This window comes from Rissa tridactyla, chromosome 3 (assembly GCF_028500815.1).
Source record: "Rissa tridactyla isolate bRisTri1 chromosome 3, bRisTri1.patW.cur.20221130, whole genome shotgun sequence".
NCBI lineage: Eukaryota > Metazoa > Chordata > Aves > Charadriiformes > Laridae > Rissa > Rissa tridactyla.
Window position 1 is genome coordinate 106,570,179 of NC_071468.1, and position 25,063 is coordinate 106,595,241.

Here is a 25,063-nt window from a genome sequence, read left to right on the forward strand (position 1 = left end):
AATAATAAGGTTAGAAGGGACCTTGAAAGGTCATCTAGTTCCAACCCCCCTGCCATGGGCAGGGACACCTCCCACTAGACCAGGTTGCTCAAAACCCCATCCAGCCTGGCCTTGAACACTTCCAGGGATGGGGCATCCACAGCTTCTCTGGGCAACCTGTTCCAGTGTCTCACCACCCTCGCAGTAAGGAATTTCTTCCTAATAGCTAATCTAAATCTCCCCTCTTTCAGTTTAAAACTGCTACCCCTCATCCTATCGCTCCACTCCCCGATAAAGGGTCCCTCCCCACCTTTCCTGTAGGCCCCCTTTAGGTACTTCTTAGCTCTCGTCTTCAAACACAGCCACGTGTTTATACACATGTGAAAAAAGCAGTCATTACAATGAAAATGAACTTTCCCTTCTACATAAAGCCCTAACAGTTGTCTGTCTTTCAATTCACCAAAAAATCCTTAATACTGATGGTTACCCTTTTCCTCCTCCTTGCAACGCTCCACAGCTTAACAATTTAAGTTGTAAAAATACACTTCAGCCATACAGACTTCCACAGAAGCTCAGCCCGTCACTTTGAAGCATTACGTCTCCCCTGAATAACACAAACAAAAAAACATAACAGCATTGCTGATGATGCCTAGTAAACTGAATACTCTCAGGATTATTTTCCTGGCCCCGTGTCATCTGCTCTGTGCTAATTCACGGAGCGCGACCAGGAAATGTTCGGCAGAGCGCAAGGCCGCGTGGGCCAAGAACGTGCCAGGGAGCACGCTGACAATTTAGCGATTGGACGCCCTTGACAGTCACATTCCAGAGCCTGGGAACGGTTGGTTGGGATCCCAGAGCGCCACCAACAGCTGTGGGCCAGGATGGGTGCCAGCAGCACACAGCAAACACGGTGCGCACACACAGCTGCGTAGCAGGCTTCCTATGCGCCCGCATGGGAACGAGCTTTTATGGAAATCTGTAAGATCTAGATGTATGGCATACAAAAAAAAAATACACTACTTGTATGTTTTCTGTGACAAAGCAAACAAGAACTGTGCTGCAGACGCTTTTTGTCTGGATGAAAATAAATTCTGTTCCTTATAAATTCTTTATTTGAACCAACTGCATCCATTTGTCTCTCTCCCTTAGACTGCCCGTCCTTAAAAACAGTAAACTATTCCCAATTTAGCATTGAAAATTAACTTTTAACAATACTTTTATCTAATTAAACATAGTGAAAACTTGGTGTACTTTAATAATCTTAATACAGATTCCTTTTTGCATATGTTTGACTTTTAAAGATTCTGTTGCGTATCAAACTAAGAAAAATCATGAAGTGTTCTAAATTACACTGATTTAAAGTAGGGCTGTCAAGACAACATCGTGTACCCCTGTCATACACCTCAAAAAGTGGCAGCCTGCAGATCAAGTTGTGAATACTCAACACCAAAACAAGTCACCCCCGGTCATCACCCCACTGATGATAACCTATTTGATGCCAAGTAACAAGCACTCGCTAATCAGCAGCTAATACAAAAGGTGTTGTCCTAAGTGGGGCAAATGGGCAAATTCTTTGCGAAGAATTGCTGGAGCAACAGCTAGGAGGAGGACACCAGGGCTTCTCCTCTTCTTGCCCCACCTCAGCCATGTCCTTCTCATCTCTGCCTGCAGACTGGGTACCCTGCCACTTATTAGGGCTTGGAGGATTTCCCCGAGATCCCTTCATCGCCTTCAAGAGCTATATTGCTATTCCTATATTGCTACATAGGAAATGGCTTTCCATTTTTTCAATTTTAATTTGTGTCAGAAAAAAAATTATTATGACACAAAATCATTGTATTAAGATTAAAACCAGGAAAACCAAAAATCAGCATGTTAAGCTACTGCTTCATTCATAGCCAAGTCTCTCTATATAGACACATATAATTAGCCAATTCTAACATGGTTATAAAAACACTGTATAATGTGACGATTTAATTAAAAACATTTCTCTTGTGACATAATGTAGGTATGCAAAGCATACCATCAGGGCATGACCAAAGAACTCTACACGTCACACTCATATCTGACAGAAATGCTGCAATTACAGAGATTACAAATCTAGTACCACAACTACAAGCATTCTTGACATTTTAAAGGTTATGCAAGTTTTTTATTATACACAGTCTTCTGTGATTTAATCCTAGTGCACTTAAATCTGAATGCAACTGCTTTCAGAATATTAACTTTAAATAAGTATTTCGTAAGAGCAAAGACCACTGAAAACATTCAAAATTTTGGTTATCCATCTCCCATCTTCCTGGCTGCAGGATGCAAATGAAAGCAAATATAAAACTGAAGGTTCGTTTGCTAGGGTGTAAAAACAAGATTTACAAAATGTAACATGAGGAAATAGTTTCCAACATGAACAGCTTGAATCACCAACATGCCTCCCAAATAATGATATGTGCAACGTCTTAGACTAAAGTAAGGGAGACAGAACAAAAAGTATCCAAAACAAACTAAGCTATTACTAAAAAATGCTTGAGAGGAGAAGTCTACATGCAAATGGAAAATTTTAGGCACAAGGTGTAATTTCATATCCTGTTTATAGCTCTCCTGATTTTCATAAAGATCAATGCAAAAATAGGCTATCAATCCTATTTCCCTCTAAGATTAAAGAATAAATTTTAAATAATACATGCTACTGTTTTCCCTGTTGAGGTTGAGGAGAACAAGTAGCTAGTCTAACAAGGCATTCACTGCTTGTACTAGCGCCAAATAATTCTGTGACATGAGACTGTGTCTTACTTAGTACTTTTTGGGTAGACCTACTGCTTCACATCACCTGTATTTCCAAACTTTAGAAGATCCATTTAATCATCTGGTAAGCTCCCAGCATTTGTCGTAAGTTTTTCTTGTCCAAAAATGAAAATATTCTGTTATTAACGTTAGATTAATAACGTTAGATGCAATCAACGGAACAAACTAAACACCATGTTACACTTACACTTATTAAATTTGCTCTGGAGGACCATTTTCCAGCATACCACTCTCAGACATAATAGATTATACATCAGAATCATATGTTCATGCTAAGAAGCACTACATGAAAATCACACTAAGTAAAACAAACAAACAAGAAGAATTCCAAAAAAAGCAGGACTTCCAAGTTTCTCCAAAACCAGTATCCATCAAGACAGAATAAAGCCAAAGCATCAGGTTTACCATTGGCAACTAGAACAATGCATTGAAACTCAACTTTAGAAGATCTGCATTTGTGTTAGCCTATCACATTGAAAGCATCTCAGTTCATACTTTAAATTGAAAATATTTGTATATCTTTTAGCCTTGGACAAGAAAAAGACAATGTGGGTGAATTAAACATACTAGTATAATACACTGATGTTTGACACGTTGTTGACACATGAATGACTTCCATTATCAATCTTCATTAAAAAGAAAAATATTGAAGCATTTACCAATAAAATTAAACCTTGATTTTTTTATTAGCAGTGAAGGCAAGTATCTCATTACCTTGTTTCAAGAGTTAACCAGTACTTCAGCATTGATTTAGGACATGAATAAACTTAAGTAAGATAAGCAGATAATGCAGATAAGCAAAATCACCACAGCAGCAAAATGGAAATATCTGAAAGCATACTACTGTCTTAAGTATCTTAAAAACTGAAAGGTTCTCAAATGCCAAGTGTGGATTATAAAAGAACAAGTCCCTTGCCCAACCCCCTGCCTCAAAGGCAGACACTTTTAAAATGTCCAGTGAAAACTATTTGAAGCTAAAACTCTTCCTCTATATGTGATTGTAAACTGTATGGTAACATAATCTTTATTACTTCAATTTGACAAATTAAAAGGAGGTGGCGGCTTTGGTTTGGTAAGAATCAGCAGGAATAATGCAAACTACTTTCAAAGGATGGATTTCTCATTGTTATAATGTTCTGACATTGAGAGATATAAAAATGCTGAAAAATATGTGAAAGACAATGCCCTCTTATTCATCTTACTAATTGGTAAGGCTAGTTAGGAAGTGTTGGCTGGCAACAAGAAGTGGAAAACAGAAAAATAACAATTCCTTCATCTGCATGATATTTACCAGATCTGGAAAAAAGTCCAAACTAGTTAATGACCTTTTCCTGTAAAGAAGGAGGGAGTAATTTAATAGATAAATATTACATTTGTAGATCTATTAGATTTCATAGGTTAAATTAATAATCTAAGTTAAAGAATGACCATTGCATTTATCATTTGTTTAGCTCCCTTCAGATGTTTTAATATAAGGTAGGAATTGTCATAACTGGATCGCTTTGCCATTGGCAAATTCAAAAGAACAAAATAAGAGAAAAACATTAATTTTTTTCTAACCATTGAAGATTAATTACTAGCCAGCAGAAATAACCTATACCATAAATGCCAAACTACTATGTTTCTCAACACAGAACAAAAGATCTGCAAATGCCAGCAAGACTACATTGCTTATGTCTACTTTATTCTTATTCTTTTTTTATTCAAGGTCATCCCAGCAGGAAATGAAAAACAGCCATCAGCATAGTAAAAACATTCAAACAGAGCAGAGCATGAAAATTGCACAAAAGAGGTTATATAATCAAGTCAGTGCAGTAACTGGATGATGTCAATGGCACTTTAATGCTGCTTTAACTACTGCCCTGTAAAAAAATGTGTCACTTTGTTGAACAAACAATGAGAAGGCCACCACTTTAAAAAAATAAAACCAAACCCCACTTTCGGCTATAGCACTACTTATAGTAATCCTCACTGCTAGCAGTGTAACATTTTTGAGAATACCAAAGGAACCAAGATTTTTTTTTTTTTTTTTGGCCTGGTTTTAAGATTTCGCCCTAGTGATTCTTTTACAAACAAAATTACATCATTCTCCTTTTTTCTTAGCAATTCATTTTCTGGATTAATTCTTCCCCAGTCTAATTACTAGATACAATATGTGATTTTCTCTAATTTACTCTGAGAGATTTGTATTATCTGTACATCAGCACTCAGCACATAAAAAGAAGCAACTGCATTTTTAGACGGAAAGCTATCTGAAGTAGCCACTCACATAATTCTCACATGGTGAGTGGCTATCATAGTCAATAATATTTAGTATACCATAATTTTAGTAACAAAGTAAATACATACCATAATAGTAAAGTTTACAAAAAGTAAATAGTAAAGTAAAAAAAAAAAAGGTAAATGGTATACCATAATTTTAGTAACAAAATAAATTAAATATTGAACTCTGTAGAACAGGATGCAGAGCATTTGGCAGTACGCACCTTGACCATAAAACCATGCTTATGAAAATATAAATTAAATCTGGATGATCGATCAATTATCTAATTAAAAGAATACCTGATTGGCATAAATATATAAGATCTGTGGAAAGGGACTTCAAGTTTCTAAGTCTTAAGAAATATATTTATCGGGTACAGCTTTGGTGAATGGAGAGTTTATGATACACACAGCCTTCTCCAAGAGCTAAGGTTGTGTTTTAACTAACAATTATTTTGCCATTAGAGTTGAAAGGAAAACATTTAAAAGTGAACTCAACGAAAAGCAATGCAGTATTGTCTTACTAAGTCCGTAGATCCCTCTGCTGCCTTCATTGCCAATTTTTCCCAACCAGCTCTGCAGTGCCATTAACAGGACTCAAGCGGGATTTGCTGGTTCAAAGTTTTAGGCATGTAGGCTTAATTGTCAAGAATTATACATGGAAATTTTACTCTGGCACGATCATGGCTCTATCTCATCCACCTTCAGAGTCTTCCAAACCCCATCCACTACAGAAATGCTGTTATTTTGAAATTAGAAATTTTATTTTATAACTGTTTCTAATTCTTATGCTATCTTAAAAAAAAAAAAAAAAAAAAAAAAAAAACACAACCAAAAAATAAACTCAAACAGCAATAACAAAAAACCAAAACTCCCTCCTTTTACCAGTATGGGTAGAATTCAAATAGATGTAATGCTATTTATGCAGTCTGGATAAATAACAAGAAAAGGCAAAAATCTGTCTTTATTCCTCTCGGGGGGAAATCTATTTCTAAAACCAAACAATGAAAAGGTTGTTGACAGTACAGCCATATGATTCGTTACTGATTATTTTTGACAGAAACATCCTTGGGGAAGGGCTGCTTTCTTGTCCTGCACTTGTGCCATGCCCAGTAAAACAGGGCATGATAGCCGCGCATGAGTGCTGTGCTAACACAAATACATGACGGTTAAGGTCGTGGATCAAGCAAAGAGTGAATTAATGGTTGGCACAGTCTGTACTGTAAAGAGCTATTGATGCATCAAAATATTTTTAGAGGATTAGCAATAGTTAGAGATGTAACCTCTTCTTGGTTTCCTTCTCAATATTTATTGTTTCAACTGTATTTTTTGATCAAAAATAAAAGTTTCTCCTCGACAGCAGGCTACAGATGACACCAAAAAGGGAAGCTGACTGTTTATGGCATACCATGAACTACTGAAGCAAATGCAGTAACAGTTTAATTTGGTTTTGTAGTTAATAGCTGTGTGAACTACTACTGTGAAAAACCCCACAGAAAAACTGCTTTTAAGCTATAGTCATAAATTAGTCTTTTTCCTCCCTATCTACCATTTTGCAAAATAAATAATGTTTCTGCACTTCTCTGTCTCACAGGGATGCTTAAGTCTAAACTCTATATCCATGAAATATTGATATTCTCAGAGGAAAGAACTGAAAGCCAGAAAGAAACATGATCATCCCCTGACCTCCCACACAGGACAAGTCACACAACCGTTAGAAAAGTTCCTGTCTTAAGGCAATTAATTATTGCTGTCGGGGCTGAACCATCCCTTTGAGAAAAATACAAAACTGTGATTCAAAAAGACCGTGAATCAAGTGAAACCTAATGACTTGCTAGTCATTCCAGTCGTTAACTATATTCCCTGTTAAAAATGGGATAGATACTCTCACCCTGCTTCCAGCTTGAGCATGTTTGTCTTCAGTTTGTGCTCACTAGAAGTAAACAGCTGTGAGGAGCAGCATGGACCATTTTTCTTAAAACAGGCCAAGAGGAGGTAAGCACTGAAGTTCATACATGAACTTTTTTGCAACAGTTCTTAAAGGATTTTTAAATAAATAAATAAATAAAAAATAAATCCTAAAACTTCAAATATGGGTGGGCAGGAAAACATACTCACAATTCCTTGTAATTTGTCTGATTTTGTTCTATGGCAAATTAGTTCTTTCTTTACTCGAAGATGGATGCAGGTGCAATGCAAGCCAATGAGCCTTACAATATTTGTAAAAGAAAATACACACTGATGCAGATGGCTCACCTGCATTTTATCAGAGTGCCAGGTCAGACCGCTTCTTAAGGTTCCTTCCAGCTCCAACACATCAGCCCCTCTCCCTCAGGAGCACCCAGCTGGTAAACCCCACACTGGGCGACACCAGCGCAGAGCTGAGGGCAATGAGCTCTCAGCAGCAGAAGATCCTACAGCTGAAAACAGGGATGTGAGTGAGGGCTGGGAAAGAAGTAACAGACTGGGCAGGTAAACTAGTATGGAGGTGTGATTTCCTATCAGTACAGTCTTGGGGGCTTTGCTTCCCTCAGGGCAGGAAGTCTTATTGAGGTTTTAGCGAGGTGGGGGTCCGTCTCTTCTCCCAAGTAACAGGCAATAGGACAAGAGGAAACAGCCTCAAGTTGCGCCAGGGGAGGTTGAGATTGGATATTAGGAAAAATTTCTTCACCAAAAGGGTTGTCAGCCATTGGAACAGGCTGCCCAGGAAAGTGGTTGAGTCGCCATCCCTGGAGGTATTTAAAAGACAGGTAGACAGGGAGCTGAGGGATGTGGTTTAGTGGTGGGTTTGGCAACGTTAGGTTGACGGTTGAACTCGATGATCTTAAAGATCCCTTCCAACCTAGACGATTCTATGATTCTGTGCAGTGCATGTGAGCTTGCATTATATTTATTATACCAATAAATAACATCCAGCATCTACAATGCCAATGACCTTACTAAAGAATGCCCATTTTGTCTCCTTCAATTCAAAAAGAAGTCTTGCAGAACAAGATCAACATCAACATCAAGCCAAAGGATGTGGAAAACTGAAGGAATTACTGCATCTAAAAATAACATCTAAATTTGACTCAAAAGCCTTTATTCATTGTAAATCTATGCGTCACTTTTACCCTCTACTAGGCGAATTTTATCGGAACCTATTTCCAACTGTTATGTACTTTCCAGTTATTTCCAATACAGAGATTGCCATATTAGATGCAAACAGACTCAGAGGCGTTGCTAGAATTTATCTGGATACTTGCTTTTATAGAATGTCAGGGATTTTTTACTATTAATATGGAAAGCACTAGTGGCTTGCGTAAAGAGTAAAAACAAGAATTCAGGTACTCTATCACTTGGCTGCAGACAGGCTTCCTGGTTTCAAAGCAACAGCTCTTCCTTCCACTTTATGGAAAATCCCAGGTCACCTCACTGAAAAGGCTGCAGCTCTTGAATCATAGTTTCTGCTTCCTGAGGTTAACGAAGGGCTGCCAGAGCAGATAAGTTAGCTATTTTCTTGCTTTGCCTCCAGCTCCTCCTGGTCCTGGCAAAACAAACTCAGAAGAACCAGGAGTGACAGGGCTGCATTAGGAATCCTCTGATATTTATCTCCTCATTCCTCCTCAGTGCAGGCAGCCTCAGCACAGGCACCTGTGTGCTCCTGAGACTCTGCTTTCTGCCTAGGAATAGCAATGGAAGCGGCTACTAGAAAACATTCAACCTTAAAGCACCCAACTGCATGACTTTCAGTGAAGGGAATCTCTGGGAACAGAGATCATTCCTTTCTTTTTCTTCTTGCTATGTCCATCATAACATCAATATTAAAATTACAAAAAAAAACAACTAAAGACATTTTAGAGCTACTAGTCATTTCTCACTCCGCCTTCCTATTCATTAGAGAAAAAAATTACCTTACCAAATGCATCAAGAGAGCAAATACAATATAATAATAAATATTATGCTTTATATATTTTAATCATATCCCACAATATGTAGACTCAATCAACACCCATCCAGTTTTACCTCACATGCTGAAACTAGGATTGAACTAAATAAAATGCCTACAGCTTCTTTCCCTGCACATTTCTTTTCTTCTTTCTCTACTCAGATTAAAAAAAAAAATTGCAAATTACAGATGTGTCTGAAAATTCCAGATAAGCCTTACTAGTCTTGTGTGTGTTTGTTAGTTATTTAGAATTTCAGTGGCCTCAGGAGATCACATCTATTTGCTTCGTCATACACCCTCTTCCTAGCAGTTCTAATATTGTCAGTATTAAGTCAACAATTAATTAGAAGGTACTGTTTAATATCTCCGTAATTATTTCACCACATTAGCAAAGTACTAAAAATGCCAGAAAGAATCACAGAATCTTCATGGTTGGAAAGGACCGTTAAGATCATCGAGTCCAACCAAACAACCTACAATCTCTGCCACTGGCACACGCCCTGAAGTGCCACATCTAGACGTTTCTTAAACACCTCTAGGGATGGTGACTCAGCCACCTCCCTGGGCAGGCTGTTCCAGTGCCTGACCACTCTTTCAGTAAAGTAATTCTTCCAAATATCTAATCTAAACCTCCCCTGCCGCAACTTCAGACCATTTCCTCTGGTCCTGTCATTATTTACCTGGGAGAAGAGGCCAACACCCACCTCTCTCCAACCTCCTTTCAGGTAGTTGTAGAGGGCAATGAGGTCTCCCCTCAGCCTCCTCTTCTCCAAGCTAAACATGCCCAGCTCCCTCAGCCTCTCCTCATATGACCTGGTCTCCAGACCCCTCACCGGCCTGGTAGCTCTCCTCTGGACACGCTCCAGCACTTCAATGTCCCTCTTGTACAGAGGGGCCCAGAACTGGACACAGTACTCGAGGTGAGGCCTCACCAGTGCCGAGTACAGAGGCACGATGACTTCCCTGCTCCTGCTGGCCACGCTATTCCTGATACAAGCCAGAATGCTGTTGGCCTTCTTGGCCACCTGGGCACACTGCTGGCTCAAAGAAGCACGAAGCACTTTTAGACAGAAAATGTCTTTACACACATGCTGTTCCTAAGGCCAAAAAGTTCATTTCTGAGTATAAGTGAAGACAATTCTGTACTAGTTCAGTCTTCACAGTTTAATGTCATTTTTAAAGCAATAATTCAATATGATTTTTCCATTTTGAACACGTTTCAATTTACATCCTTGTTTTCATCCCCTGTTATCAGTTACGAACTAGCTATCACTCAGGCCATATAAATACCATTTGGGCCACGAGGAGGGCAACTTCACAGGCTTCCCAGGAACACGTTAGAGCTAACATGGACTCTCAAAGGGGTCTTTCCTGGTGTTCAAACAGAAAGGAAAATGCTTTCAACCACGTGTGTATGCAAAAAATTGGGAAAAGTTGAAGCATATGATTAGCCTTGCCAAAGTAGAATAAAAAGAAAGAAAAAAAGAATTAGAAATACAAACCTTTACAAAACCTCTAAACCATTAAATTAAATACATCCTTTTAGGAAAATTGGATGTTTTAAAATAAATACCTAGCATGACAAATCAATACATGGGAGATTAATTAAAAATTAATTCAGGAAAGTTAAAATTCCAAATGTTTCCAAAGATAGACATTTGCTTGTGCTGGTGGGCGGGAGCAGCACGGCCTGCGGGCAGGTGGGAGGGAGAATGGAAGGGGCCTTTTTCGGCAAGGAGGCCTCAGCAGGGGCATTTCCAGTCCTCTGTGTGTGCAGAACCCGGCCCTTCAAGTCGTATCACAAGCTCAGCTAATGTTTAAGGTTTTCCCCAAGGGCAGGCCTATTTCAGTCAGGCCCCAGGGGCGGCCTGATGGGTTCCCTCAGGAAGCAGTTCCTCCTCTTCTGCCAGGCCACCTTTTCACCCGGGCTAACACAAGTGGCCACAGGCATCACAGGCCACAAAATCAGGGAAATGGTTCAAGTGAAACCAAATGTGTTTCCCTTGTTTATTTTTCAGCTGCCTCTGGGATCTGACTGAGAAGACCAAGCGCAGGAACAAGCCACTACTGTTGGCACCCAGCAGCCGAAGGAAACCCAAGTACCCCTCACACGGTGTTTGTAAATTGAAACAAAACAAGAGTACATACTAGCATTAATATACTAAATAGACCAACTACTTAAATACATTACTTACTATTTTCTTTTAATATACAGTATAAATAGTCATCCCAAAAAAAGAAGCTTGAGTACTATCTGCAGTCAAAAGATTAAAAAAAAAAAAATCTTCGTTTCAATAAGCAGATATATCTACTATATACTTTTCAGCTTTGAATAATAGATTCTTAGAATATTTCTACTACCCCAAAATACGTATTTACATGTCTTGGAAACGTATAGACTACCAATACTCCACTTGACTAAGAACACTGCCATATATATGGCTTAAAAGCCAGGGAAAAACTTCTTTCCCACAAATACTATTCACCAAATTTTAAGTTCACCTGAAAAAGAATCCTCTTGGACACACAACTAAACTATTATTGCTGTAAGACTGGTCAGAAGTACAAATATATCCTCTGATCCAAAGGCATCCAAACGCCAAATTATGGCTGGGATTTCCACAAATACTTAAGACACCATAAACTGAATTGAAGAGGCTGAGAAGTGCAAGCCACAAACCCAGCACCCAACCTCTTAAGTGCATAAATTTCTATTGGTAAAGCTTCCTCAGGCATTAGATGTTGTGCTACTACAGATTTTGTGGCTGAAATCTCTCCTGAGATACTATACATTTGCTCTGGTCTCTGGAGGGACAAATCCTTCCCATGTCCAAACCATCGGGCTAAAGATAAGGCTGAGCTGAATCATCATTTTATTTCCCACCCACTGAAGCTTTGTCACTATGCAGTTAAAAACAACAGATTTATGGAACATAAGAGACACCAACCAAGAGGGAAAAAAAAAAGCAAATTTTAAATCCACAGAGGCATTCAACAAGTTTTTCAAATCCTGATGTTATCGGAAATTTCTTACACATGGGTCCAGACCTTATTTTATGGGCATTTACCATCATGTCCAATTATCTCCAAAGTTCAAAGTTAAAAAATAAAATAAATTAATTGCACCCCAATCATCAGCTTGTTTTAAAAACAGGTTTTTGTTTATCCTGTCCAGAATATTGATTCCTCAAAAGTGAAATATCCCTTCAGAGAAATAAGGATATTTTCAAAGCAAAGTCAACCTGCAAAAGCCAATAGGTAAATAAAAGATATTTTAATATTTAAGGATCCTATAAATGCAAATTCTACTTCAGGTAACAGACTAAGATGTATTTATTATAGACTAATTATGAGATTTTAATATTTTTTTCTGATTTTCAGGAAAAGAGTTTGGGAAGGTAGTTATGAAAAAAAAAACACACAATCCTCAAACAAAACAAAAAGTCAATCAGGATACAAACATAAACAATTGTCATAAACAATGTATGACAAGCAAGACAGGTACTTGCTCTATGCTAATGCTATTATAAAACAATTCCTCATGGATATCCACAGAAAAAAAGTAAAGGAAAGGTAATGGAAAATTGTTACCTGAAGAATGTGGGTCGTACAGATATTACTGGTTTCGTATATATTGCGGGAATTCAAAATTTTACCAATATTGAAAAGACAAAACTAGTTTGAATTGAACTTCACATTGTTGAATGGTAAGTACCAAACCACAACTTATTTCTTTCTTTGATGAATAAGGGATTATAAACACATATGTATATTGTTATAAACATGTGTGTATTGTTACGAAACAATACACCTGAGTACCTCAGTGTGTGGGCTGCACACAAGTTTTTTACCTCCCTCTTATGTCTGTTCTCTAAGTGTTATTCGCATCTATGTGACTGTACTATCTAAAGTGTTTGGCAAACCCACAGATTGCTTTAAAAAATAGTTATATCTGACATCCACTGATGGATAGATGTCTTTTATACAGATATGACTGGTACAAAGATTGACACTGAAGACGATTTTCTGGCTAAGTTTTCAAAACTGTCATTCACTGAATCAAGAAAGATGTTTCGGCACGTATCAAAATTTTAGAAACTTCAAGTGGTTTAGCTTATTCATAGAGCACTCCAGAAAAAGAAAAGCCTGAGTTTTAAATATTGCTTTAAATAAAGCATAGGAGATGCTTCTATACTAAGAAAAGTCTTTACAGACCTTTATAAATTGCCTGGTAGCAATTATTTGCACTCCTGACAGCTATGTCTTTAATCTAATCTACACATAAAATAGGCTTTATCTGTACATAAAAGTCTAACCAGCAAACATTTTAATTGATTTACTTTAGCTCATTCTACCCCCTACATAGGTGCTATTACACTTACTTAAGCTTTGCCCAGGCCAATAAAATTAAATCAGAGAGTTAATGACTTGAACCTGGCCTGAGCAAACCACCTACTCGCATAATCAAATTGCTCTTGCTGGCTCTTGCAGTCTTGTCACAGCTCTGCAGCTCCTTCTGCCCCATGAAAGTCTGTCCTTTCTCTGGAACTTTAAACCAAATGACTGGGCCTTTTTTATTGGAGACAAAGAATGTTACCTAAGTCAAAGATCTGAATTTTATGATTCAGTTTATGCCTTTAAAAATAACTTAAAATACTCTCATCTCTCAAATTTCTCAGGGTTTATCAAATGCCATCAAACCAAAACTTTTTTCTTGAACCCAAATCAGTTATTATCCCAAAGACTGACAAAATATCCCTTAAAAGGCATCCTGCTTTGATAGGCAACTTCCCAGCAGCAAATCAATGGCTGTGTATTTTTTGTATACATATGCCGCACCATCACACTGCTGCTCCAGCTTTTTACATTACCTTAGCAGACAATGTAATGCAGCATATATTTGTATTTATTTTGAGTTTTGAATGGCTTAATAGTGATCTGTGCACCAGACCACACACTGCCCCACATATTTTCCAAAATATTTTTGAAAAATTGAAAACAAAAGTTTCCTTACCCACCACTAAAACATTGTAAGACTTTGATTCAGACACTTTAAAGATTTGAATATTGATGACAAAATTTATCTGATTATCATGATAATCAATCATTAAATAGAAGCCACCACGAGATATCAGAGTGAGATTTTATATCAAAGTGGCCAATAAAAGCCATGTAACAAGAAAATATTTACCTCCTGTAGAGCATGCTGGACTTTGGACAGAGGCTATAAGCCTCTGAATTCAACTCTTTTGAGAAGTCTGCACTGAATTTCATGCTGCCCCAGCTACACCTCACACTGCTTGGAGAGAAGTCAAAGAAAGAACGAACTTGCTTATTCTATATTTTTTCTCCTACGAAGGAAACCGGCAGCCATATAGCTAATAAAAGGCTACTAAATCCATCAGTCTGGCTAACACAATGCAAATAACTTGACACTTAGCAGTCGCCGCCCTGTTTACCAAAAAGAGTCATTAGTTAAGGTAATGCTGTGTGCAAAATAATATTCTTTTCCTTTTTTAGGACAGCCAGGCAATGAGTAGACTGTTGTAATAAGTGATTTAAGGGGAAAGAATGCTGAAAGAAAATGTTTCTCAAAGATCCGGGGAGCGGCAATTGGAAAGAGAAAAAAAGATCTGAAAGTCCGAACAACAACAGATCACAACAGAAAAGGGAGCAACGTCACCGTCATTAAAACTAATTTTTGAGTTAAATACATATGGTCGTTCTTTTGCTTAGTAAAACAAAGAAAAAACTCAGAAAAAAAAAAAAACAAGAGAGAACGCTACATTGTACCAAACTTCACAGTTTTGCTTCAACAAACTTTCACAAGGTTCAAGAAACCATGCCAGGCACTGCACAAACTCTTTAACGTCCTAATCTTTGCTAATCTGTGTAAATACAGATTAAACAAAAATACATGAAGCTGAGAGCCCACACTCTCTCCCTCACATGTCTTTCTCAAGGAGTTTGAGAATCTTTGTTACTTGCAATGAATTAAACATTCATTCAATTTTCATTTTGAAAGAATCACTTGACTCTCATTAGCAACAGTAATAATTCCATACCAAAAAGAAATCAAATTTGGCAGCCTGATAAGCAAAGGAAGGGAAAGGAAATATTTGAGTTATTCCATTCCAGCTCAGCCAGCTCTCATTGCACCATCTCTTTGGATTGTCTTGAAACTCTGCCCATGTTTGCAATAATAAAGCCTGTAAAGCTATTTTTGTTTTGGTTTGGGTTTTTTTTTATCAAATCCAAATGGAACAAAGATAAAGACAATTTGGCGCAGTTGTTTCCATTTTACCGTATATGTATACACACACACACACATATACATACAATATATAGCATGTGTGTGTGTGTGTGTATATACACATATAAACACAGACATACACACAAGTATTTAAAATATTAACTTATTTTTATACATAAACTTCTCCAGAAAGACAAGCAACTAGAAATATTTAGCTTGCGTAATATAGATTTTAAATGTCATATATGGACATTTTATAAATGGACCGTTACTGTAAGTGAAGTCTTAGCCTATAAGGCTGTAAACACTTGGGCTTGCTGGAAAGAGACTCAGCAAATGTCCAAGCCCAGGAAGAATCAGAAGCCTGGGAATTACTCATGTATACAAAGCTAAGCGTAAATTCGCATTTGCAAGATGAGATCTAGAGTGTATGAAATATTCCATCACAAAAGAATATATGAAGTGAGGGAAAAAATACTGTAAACAAACTACAATAAGCTTTGGAAGTCTCAGAAATATGAAACCAAAAAGAAATAATTGAAAAAATACCATTTTGAGAGATGAATCAAGATGGGTGAAAATTTACAGTTTGTTTTTCAATTGTTCAAGATAGAATCGGGGCCTGAAAACATTCATTTAGCATTTTCATTTTACCCATTATACACAGTAATATATTCCTGTAAAAGGACATTTTGTAATTCAAAAAATAAAATATTACGTAATTTTACACATCACACACTATTTCTCTTCTTCTTTTGTTACTTTCTGAATAGTTGTCTGCTATTTTTTCATGTCAGAATAGCAACAGCAATTTCTCATGCTATATTATGTTGTTTTCTTTCCACAGCTTCTTCTGTCTTTCCCCCTAGTTCTGTTCTCTTCTTTACTGGCTGTACTTTCTATTTCTCTTTTCTGTTGGACTTTCAACCCTTTAATTTAAACTTAGTTTACTTACAATCCAATCCATAAACACACATTGGCATCCTAACATTTATTTAATATCTAAGTGACCAAGTTTTCTGCTGGTTAATGACATCCTCATCTCTTAACGAGCACTGACCTCACCAGGGAGAGAAGTCAGTAAGAGCTACTCAGAAATATGGAGGAGGCTGGAATATTTATTAGTCATATTTTTCTCTTAGGCATGTGTTTACCACAATGTTAGATGAGACAGTCATGCCTCTCCTTGTGTCTCAGATCCAGAACCTCCTGCTGATGCAAGGGATAGGCACCTCCCTGTTATTTTTCCACCAGCCTTCTCTGGGAATTAGGAGAAAAAGTTTATTTACTCATGTCCAAGCACCCAGTTCTTACTCTTTCCACTGAGTAATCCCATGTTTGTCTCTGCTGCTCAAAAACTTCTTATTCAATGTCCCTCATGACCCTAAACACCCCAAAGTAATGCTGAAAAATGATACAAAGTGCCACTTTTAATTTTGCTGTTGTTTGGGAAAACTGAGTAATAGCAGAGGCACTGAAGATACCTGTTAGCAGAACCAGGAAGACATAAAAATGTTTACAATTGTGATTTTCAGCTGGGGACCTAGACAGCAATACCAAGTGATCCACTGATCTACACAATCTTTGTAGCTTTCTAAAACATTTCAGTAGAACAAACGAAAAAAATCTTGTGCGGACCACAGTCAAAACTCCCAGAGATCTGGAAATTAGAAGACAATCTTGTCAAACAGCTAGAAAGCAAATATCCTACACAGTCCAGATGAGCGTATAAAGAGATGTTGGTAGTAAATGGCGAATTTTCATAGTGGGAGAAGGTCACCAGTAGAGTTTCACAGAGACCAGTGATGGGTTCTGTGTTGTTCCATTTATTCATAAGTGGAAGAGGGATAAACAACAGAGAGAACAAAGTTTTGCTTATGATATTCAACTATTTTAATAAAGTCTGACTAGGAAAAATAACAGAAGGACCTGTCAACACTCTGTGAATGACTATTAAAATGCAGACATAATACATATTAATACAAAGTAACGTATATGGAGAAAACCAAACTTAACAAATAAAACGGTGGGCCTAGAACTGATCTTTACTACTTATGGACAAAGTCTTAAGCTACTCTTGATAATTCCATGGAAACAAGAGTTCAAGAGAAGAAAACATGATGCTGGGAATTATTAGGAAAGGAAAGAAAATAAAACCAGAGACAATCCTAATGCTGCTGTATAAATCCCCAGTTAGGCCCACATACCAGATCTGTCCCTGTAATACTGAGGAAAGTTATAACTCCCTCACCTCAAAAGACAGCAGAGCAGAAAAGAAGCAATTCAGATGATGAGAGGTTAAGAACATAAACCTTTCAGTGAGAAGACTCCTCAACTTTAAAAAGAAATGTAAGGAGAAGCTTAGGATCAAAGGTCATAAAATCATGGCTGGCATTGAGCTGATAGAGCAGAATAGAGTATTCACTGTCTCTTCCAACAGAAGAAACAGGGACACCAAGTGAAGCTAGCAACTTGCAGGCTTCAGACAAAATAAGAGAGCAATTTACATCATGTAATTCGTGTAGTACTCCTTGTCACCAAAACTTATCAGTTTAACAGCTAAATTAGTTGAAAAAAAAAAATAGGTTAACAATTTGTGGAGAAGACATTCATCGAGATTTACATATAATATGGAAATAATTTTTAGCTCAGAAAATCCCTAAACTGCAAATTATTATAGGGATGAACCACTATGTGCTGCTCTATGCTGTCTACTTGTTTATAAGCTGCCCTGTCAGTCACCCTCAAAGAACAGCTATTAGGTCAAATGGATCTTTGGTTTTACTCATTACGGACATCTTTCTGTAAATAAATACATATTTAGCATTTTAACACTCAAGCGTTAAGTATTTACTGGTGAAAAATACATCTTAGTAAAAAATATGAAAACCAGTAATTATATTTATTAACTGTAACATAAGACAATGTACTCCTCTGATGACAGTGTGTTAAATATACAGTAAGATACTTGCAGGAAATGATGGGCATGATTTTGCTCCACGTTTTCCCATTCTTCAACAAAGACTTTGATGAGGGTTAACTTGCTGCTGAGATGACAAAAATACTTTCCCACTAGTAGATCTAGTGACTTGCAGATACATTCTTGAAATGAGGACTCGTTTGGGCCTTCTGCTGCATCCCTCGACAGCTTTGCCTAACGTCTCCCAGTAAATGCCAAACACTCTATCAATATTGTGCCCTTCTGCTCGCGGCTAACAACCAAGCATGTTCTGCAAGCTCTGCAAATGTCTCCTTAACACATTCACGCCTTGGTCCTGGCTGATTCCATCAGCAGTACAGATTGCCTGGGAATGGTTTTAGCAGGGTTCACATCCTACACATCCTCCAAAACTGTTTTACTGAGGACGTCTGGTATCTTTTGCAGTATCCATTTGATTTGTTGGTACTCAGAGAATAGGGTTTAATGGAGGAGAAACAGTCTCCTTTTAGCAACAATTAACAGACTTTAAAGTAAGTTACTTCCTGTATTGTGTGTGACTCCTTAGCCCAGTTTTTGCAAGTAGCTTCTCCCTGTTGAAAATAATACCAAAACATTCTCTTCTGAAAAATATTTTGAGCTTTTGTTTAAACGAATAAATATCAACATCTACATAAAGATGTTTAAACTTTTATTGTCAACAGAAGACTAGTCAACACACTCGTGCTGGAGAAGGCTGGAGATTATTCAAATAAACTGCCCAAACAGTAGAGCAGCTTAATTGAGTTGTCAGAACAGCAGTGCCCATGGTTGGTTTAGATGTCCTAAGCTACCCAAGACATCTGTTGGGAGCAAGCAGGTATGACACAGCCCCAATGAGAGACCCGTGTCTTTTTTGGAGAGGCAGCAGGAGCCTAGAAGGTATTTTCTCAAGGGAATTCAAATGGTGCTAGATACTATAGTTAGCAAGTGAATCGAGTCCTAGGTGCCCCGTTTCAGGTAGCCAAGTCCTGCTCCAGGTACCGTGGACTGCATTGGCTAAGATGCTGCTCACTAGAAGGGAAGATCAGACACCAAACATGGCTGTAGACTCCTGTGTAGAGAGACCTACACGTAGGTGCTTTAATCTCAAATTGAATTCTGCACTTGGTCATACGATTTCCATGAAGGAAGACCTAAGACAATTTTTATTAAAATAATCTTATGCTTTTCACCTTGCTTTGTGTAATTCAAGTAAATCATCATGGGCATCTAATGCAGTTTGCTGCCCAGCCATGAGTCTGTCAAGATCTGTGTCTGTATTCAGTTCTTCTCAAACACTTCAAGTAAACCTTCAGTATCTGTTCTTCTTTTCTGAACACTAAGTATATACAAATCTCTGTGTCTTAAATAAAATCTTATACCAGCGTCATATCTCTCAGCTACCTCCTATACATAAATTGATACTCAGCAGTGAAGTGATCGAGTTTACTCACAGTCCAGATTTGAGACTATAACCCTTTGACCTTCACAGCGTTGAGGTGTATTTATTTGCTGTCTTAATTGCTTAATCTACTGGAATTTTTCTGAAAGGGTTGCAAAGATCTGATCGGAAGCAAGGATGCTGCATTTTTCACATGAGAACAGGCTGGTGGTTTGCTGACTGATAATGCATCATTTGCAAACAGCAGATCTGCAAATACCGTGCATCCTTCTGCTATGATAGCCCAGAGACTCCTGCACTGACAGAATTCACACATAGCACCCATTTCTTTTCCCTAAATGCCTCTGTTAAGAGGCATAATGTTATCACAAATCAACACCGAAACACAAAATGTCATTATGTTTCCATCACCCCTATCTGTTTGGTAATTCATGTACACTCCAAACAGATGTGTGATTTGTGTAATTCCGTTATTTTTGTTTTAAATTGTATTAAGATAGATGCTCTTGAAAAGCATCAGCAATGCTTTTCACTGGCATTGTGAGTGTACGTCAGATTCCACAAAAATTCTCATGGAGCTATGAAAAAAAAAGTAAGTACTTCTTATACAGCTACCTAGAAAGTCACCATAGAATTAAGCAACTAACCCCTTTTTTCTTTGGATAGATCCTTGACATTTACACTACAAAACAGAAATGAAAATAAATAAATAGGTATGCACAGTAACCTATACAATTTGTAGAATATGTTGGAATCATGTAAACAAAAGCAGTAACAAGACTGTTGCCTTCAATTTAATTTCAGTGACTACCTTCAAAAGCTACTCACCCGGAATGATTGCAATTTAAAAAGTCCTATTAAGCTCTGATCTCAAAGTTATACTCACGTATTGAAAAGGTGTTTTATTCATAACAGGCATGCAGGAGAGCCAAAGTAATAATTACCCGTAGCAAATATTATTACGACTGACTTATTTGAAAATAACTTTTTTCTTTGATAATTTGCATGCCATTCTTAGTGCAAATCAACTCCACTTTCTTTTGTGACAAGTATTTTTTGTCAATTTTTACCTTTTCTACTTACAACAGAACATTAGTTTCTACTCTTGTTCAGCCTTTGAGACCCAACTGCAGTGAATGCAATTATGCTCGTACAGCTAGCAAAAAAAATCAGAGAGCATCCAGCTGCTGCCAAGAAAAACTGTGAACAAATTCTAGTGTTGGTCTGAGTATGTGTAACTAGTCCGTAGACAGGTCTGGATTTTGGTCATGTTTAGGCAAGATACAAATAGTAACATATTGCATTGGTACTCAAAGGACCCCTGTCAGAATTACAAACACTGTGAACTGGAAACAGCTGTATAACACAGAAATCCCCTAAATAAATGTAAGTTAGGATACAATTCAGGGGAAAGAGGATAGTAATAGTACCGTATCCAGAATTTTACATTCCTCAGCCATTTAAATAGTCTAATATAAATATGTTTCAGCAATTTCTGTGAATACATGAGCACTCTATATTTAGTCAGAGATGAAAGGAAACTTCCAGGACCGTACTTAAGGCATGAAGTGGTTTTGCAAACCGCTTTGGAGGTGGGTCTCTGTTCTTAAGGGAAGTCAGCACAGGACCTGCTGACTGGGATGCCGGCCCTAGCTCCTACAAAGACTCTGGGCAATAATCTCATTTTGGGTGAAACCACGTGCTCACGCAAGGCTCCACCAGCACTTTCGAAGCTGGCAGAGTACACCCTGCAGAAGAAATCTAAGCCGTGGATCCCAGCCTGCAGCAGGGAAGGGGAAAGTGCCAGAAAGTGGGGGAAGCAGGAAAGAGTGAGAAAATGTACAGCCAGAAGTAGCACTGGCAAGGTCAGCAACCAGTAATGTCATGAACAGTTTTCAAAAGAGAGCCTGAGATTAGGAGTAGACATTTTTGATATGTGGGGAAAAACATTTGGCTGCACTGTTGGTCTGGGTCCCATGCTGTTTTAATCCATATAACAAATTATATGTGAAGTAGAGCAAAGTCAACTCAGCTTCCAAAATGGGAGAGTTTTCAGAACCAGTGCTCAGCAAAAACCAATATAACTATACGAATGAGCAGAAACTTATGGTGATGTTATTTTACAAAATTACTTTGCACGGTCAATCTGTGTCCTAAGGAAGAAATAAAACAGACAGGAATGTAGAATTTACCCATGCCAGTGAAAACGGGTCTTAACCCATCAGCAACACACTTTGCAGGATTTCGTAAGTCCATGTTTTAAAGGGGAAGGCGTTCAATTGAACTTAATTCGTTATTTCTGATTATCTAGCTATCAACACCACCACTAAAGAAAATACATTTAACATACAGGCTCCACATGAAAGAGAAACGGTGAGAGCCAGACCAGAGATTAAATAACTGCTTCTTATTTTCATGCTTAAAAAAAAGAAACTATTCTTGAGTGTAGAAAGCCTTCTGTGGGTGATGGGCTACCCCCATGAAGCATAGCACTATACCCACTATGAAGCATAATAGTAAAGTAAAAATGAGTGGTAAACCATCTGGTAACTCAATGAGCACCTCAGACATGTAACAATTATTCTGGAAGAACATCCTACATCTAAAGGTAGGCAATTCATACACAATAGGTAAGCTGTTTATGTATAATTGGTACCTTCAAACCACCGATTACTAAATAAATTGTACCATTGTTCTTTGACCCAGAAATTCATATTGCCTGACTATATTCTGGCCCATCTCCTCTCCGTTCACAGCCATTCAGCAGAACTGTAGCAGAAGGAGTAACTGTGCATTTACAGACGTAGTATTACTCATTTGTAAGAGTCCCCTAGTCTGTAGGTGAAAAAGGAGAATACCCATTACCAGATGACAAGTAGGGCCACCATTATGTTTTGAAGAATGCTGATCATCATCCACAGGCGTATTTTGGGAATTACTGTTCTTTGTCAAGCTGAAAAAAAGTTTTTAACTTATTTTGCATTACTTCTGCTGCATTGTAGCTTGCATTATACTGGAATGATAATTCAGATTTGGGATACTAGACAATTTGATATATTAGTGGGGTTAGACGAGCATAATGCTTGCATTGTTCACACATTCTCCTCTGACTCACTGCAAGATTATAAATACCCACCGTAAGGGGAGCTCCACCCTGGCTAGGTTTAATCTAATACTTTCTGCTATTGCAGGCCCTTCTACCTTTAACATAAAACCAAGCCATGAAGACTTGACTCCATGCTGTGAAGATTTTCTTCCCTTTTTTTTTTTTTTTACATTTAAGATAATTCATAAAACTAACTTTACACAGTTTCCTGTAATCTCAAGGCAAAAGGTGTTCTGTAAATGTACTTTGTTTCAAATGTAAGAAACATTAACCACCCACTTCCTGTATTGTTCCCTAAAAGGTTTACAAGTACTGCAGGACTAATCCCATTCTGCCAAAAGGCAGCGCTTCTTGCCAAAGAGGGACTCAGTTAATGTTAAATGACTGTACTCTTCACATTAAAGAATACTTGGAAGCTGAAACACACCAAGGCTTTATAGATCCCTTTTGAAAATATCTGACAAAGTCACAAGTCAATTTATTACAGGAGGCCCCGCAGAAACTTCCCAGGGCCAAGCTCTGCTCAGCTTCCACGGCTGCGTGTGTGCGAGGGAAGGACGGGGACGGTGCCAAGAGCTTTCTGAGCCCAAGTAACATATAAAGCGGGTCAGTGGAACAAATCCGTTCCTCACAGTTTGCCTCGAAACAAAATAGCGTGTGATGTTCGTTTAGATCTTGTGCCTTCGCTACAGGCAAATACGTCTGGAAAGGTCACAGCTGCAGTAAAACCAATGTGAACGAAATAAATTTTAATCCTTGTCAATATTGAACTTTATTACCAACACAGTCCCACTCAAAACAGCGACTGGACCCTGCAGAAGAACGGCCGGGCACTTCAACAGACACGTTAGCGACTGAATTAAAAAAAAACAAAAAAACAGGAGAGAGAACTGTTAAGTTCACCCGTCCTCAGTCCCTTGCAGGAACTTGACCCGGGTTAGTCGCCGGTCCCGCTTTGCTCACACCCCCCCACCACGTCTCAGAACTAACAGAGCGCTACATACACCCCTGCCCGTCCTTCTGCCAGACCAACGTGCTTTTCAGCAGGACACTAAGGAAGCAACAAAACCCTTCTAGGGACGATTAGGCTGGAGACACAATGCCCGCAGGTCAACCAGAATATCCACCTCTCGCCGCCCCCGCAAAACCCGGGACACCGGCCAGACCCCACCCGCCCCCCGGGCTGACAGCGCCGGGCAGGGGCGCGCTGGGGCCACCACCGCCACCCCGGGGCCGAGCGGGCAGCGGGGACGGGCGATGGGAGTGGGGGGGCGAGCCCAGCCCAGCCCCGCAGAGCCCAGCCGAGCCGGGGGCAGCCCGGGCAGAGCCACGGCCGCGGATCCAACCACCCCCCTCCTCCCCCGACCGCAGACAAAGGGCTGAGGCTCCACCACCACCCAAAGTGCCTCCCCCGCCCCAGGTATCCCCTCCTCCTCCTCTGCCCTCCCTCCGCCCCTCTCCCTGCCGCTCGCCCTCCCCCCCGGCTACTCACAGGATGGTGGTTTGGGGCGAGACGGCGGGGACGCTCTCCACCATCAGATGCATGCAGCGCACCGTGGTGCGGAAGCAGAGGCAGCGGCTGGGGCACCACACGCTCCCGCGCTGCGGCGGCGGCGGCGGGGGCTGCGCGGCGGCCGGGGGGGCGAGCCCCCCGCTGCGGAGCAACAGCAGGAGCAGGAGGCAGAGGCCGGGGGCGGCCGCCGCTTCGCGCCGAGCCATGCTGCAGGGCGCGGGGCAGGAGGGAGAGGGGCTCCGGCAGGTCCGCGTCGCGCCCGCTCCGCTCCCCGGCCGCGGCTGCCGCTCTGGTCGGCGGCGGGGCGATCCCGTCCCCCCCGCGCGGGCTGGAGGAGGGGACGGCGGTGGGCCCGCCCCGGCCGGCGGCGGGATGGGCGGCCGCGCCCCGGGGTTCCGCGCTGCCCTGCGCAATGCACCGCGGGGCAGCGCCGTGCAGCGAGCCGCCGCCCCCTCCCGCGGGCAGAGGGGTTCGGCCGCCCCCCCCCCCCAGCCTCCCCGTCCCGCAGTTCCCCGTCCCTCGCCTCCGTCCCCGGGAAGGAGGGGGTGAAGGTAACCCCAGAGCCGGGTGGGGCGTAAGGGGGAGCTGCGTGCACCCCGGGAGAGAAGAGGAGGAAGGAAAAATGAAGGGAAGTGAGGGGAGTGGAAAAGGAAAAAGGAAGGGAAAGGAGGGGAAAAGGGACAGAAAGCAAAGAGAAGAGGGGAAAAAAAAAAAAACAGACGGGAAAGAGAAGCAGCAAGTTCAGCAAACTACGACCCGTTTCTGCCCTGGTCTGAAAGACTCACCTACTACACAACCCTTGGACTACCCCCACCTCTTACTGCTGCAGCTTTTACTGCCGAACCGGGAAAATCTGTTG

General features: G+C 39.8%; 1 protein-coding gene across 2 annotated transcripts in view; it reads right to left on the reverse strand.

Annotated features, from left to right (window-relative positions):
- Positions 1-24,515, reverse strand: part of PXDN (peroxidasin) — a 94,524-nt gene extending 70,009 nt beyond the window's left edge. For both annotated transcript variants that reach the window (XM_054195965.1, XM_054195964.1), the window contains exon 1: positions 24,184-24,515. In XM_054195965.1, the coding sequence (XP_054051940.1) occupies positions 24,184-24,410 (227 nt within the window). In that variant the 5' untranslated portion in view covers positions 24,411-24,515. The remainder of the gene's footprint in view (positions 1-24,183) is intronic.
- Between the last annotated feature and the right edge of the window lie 548 nt (positions 24,516-25,063).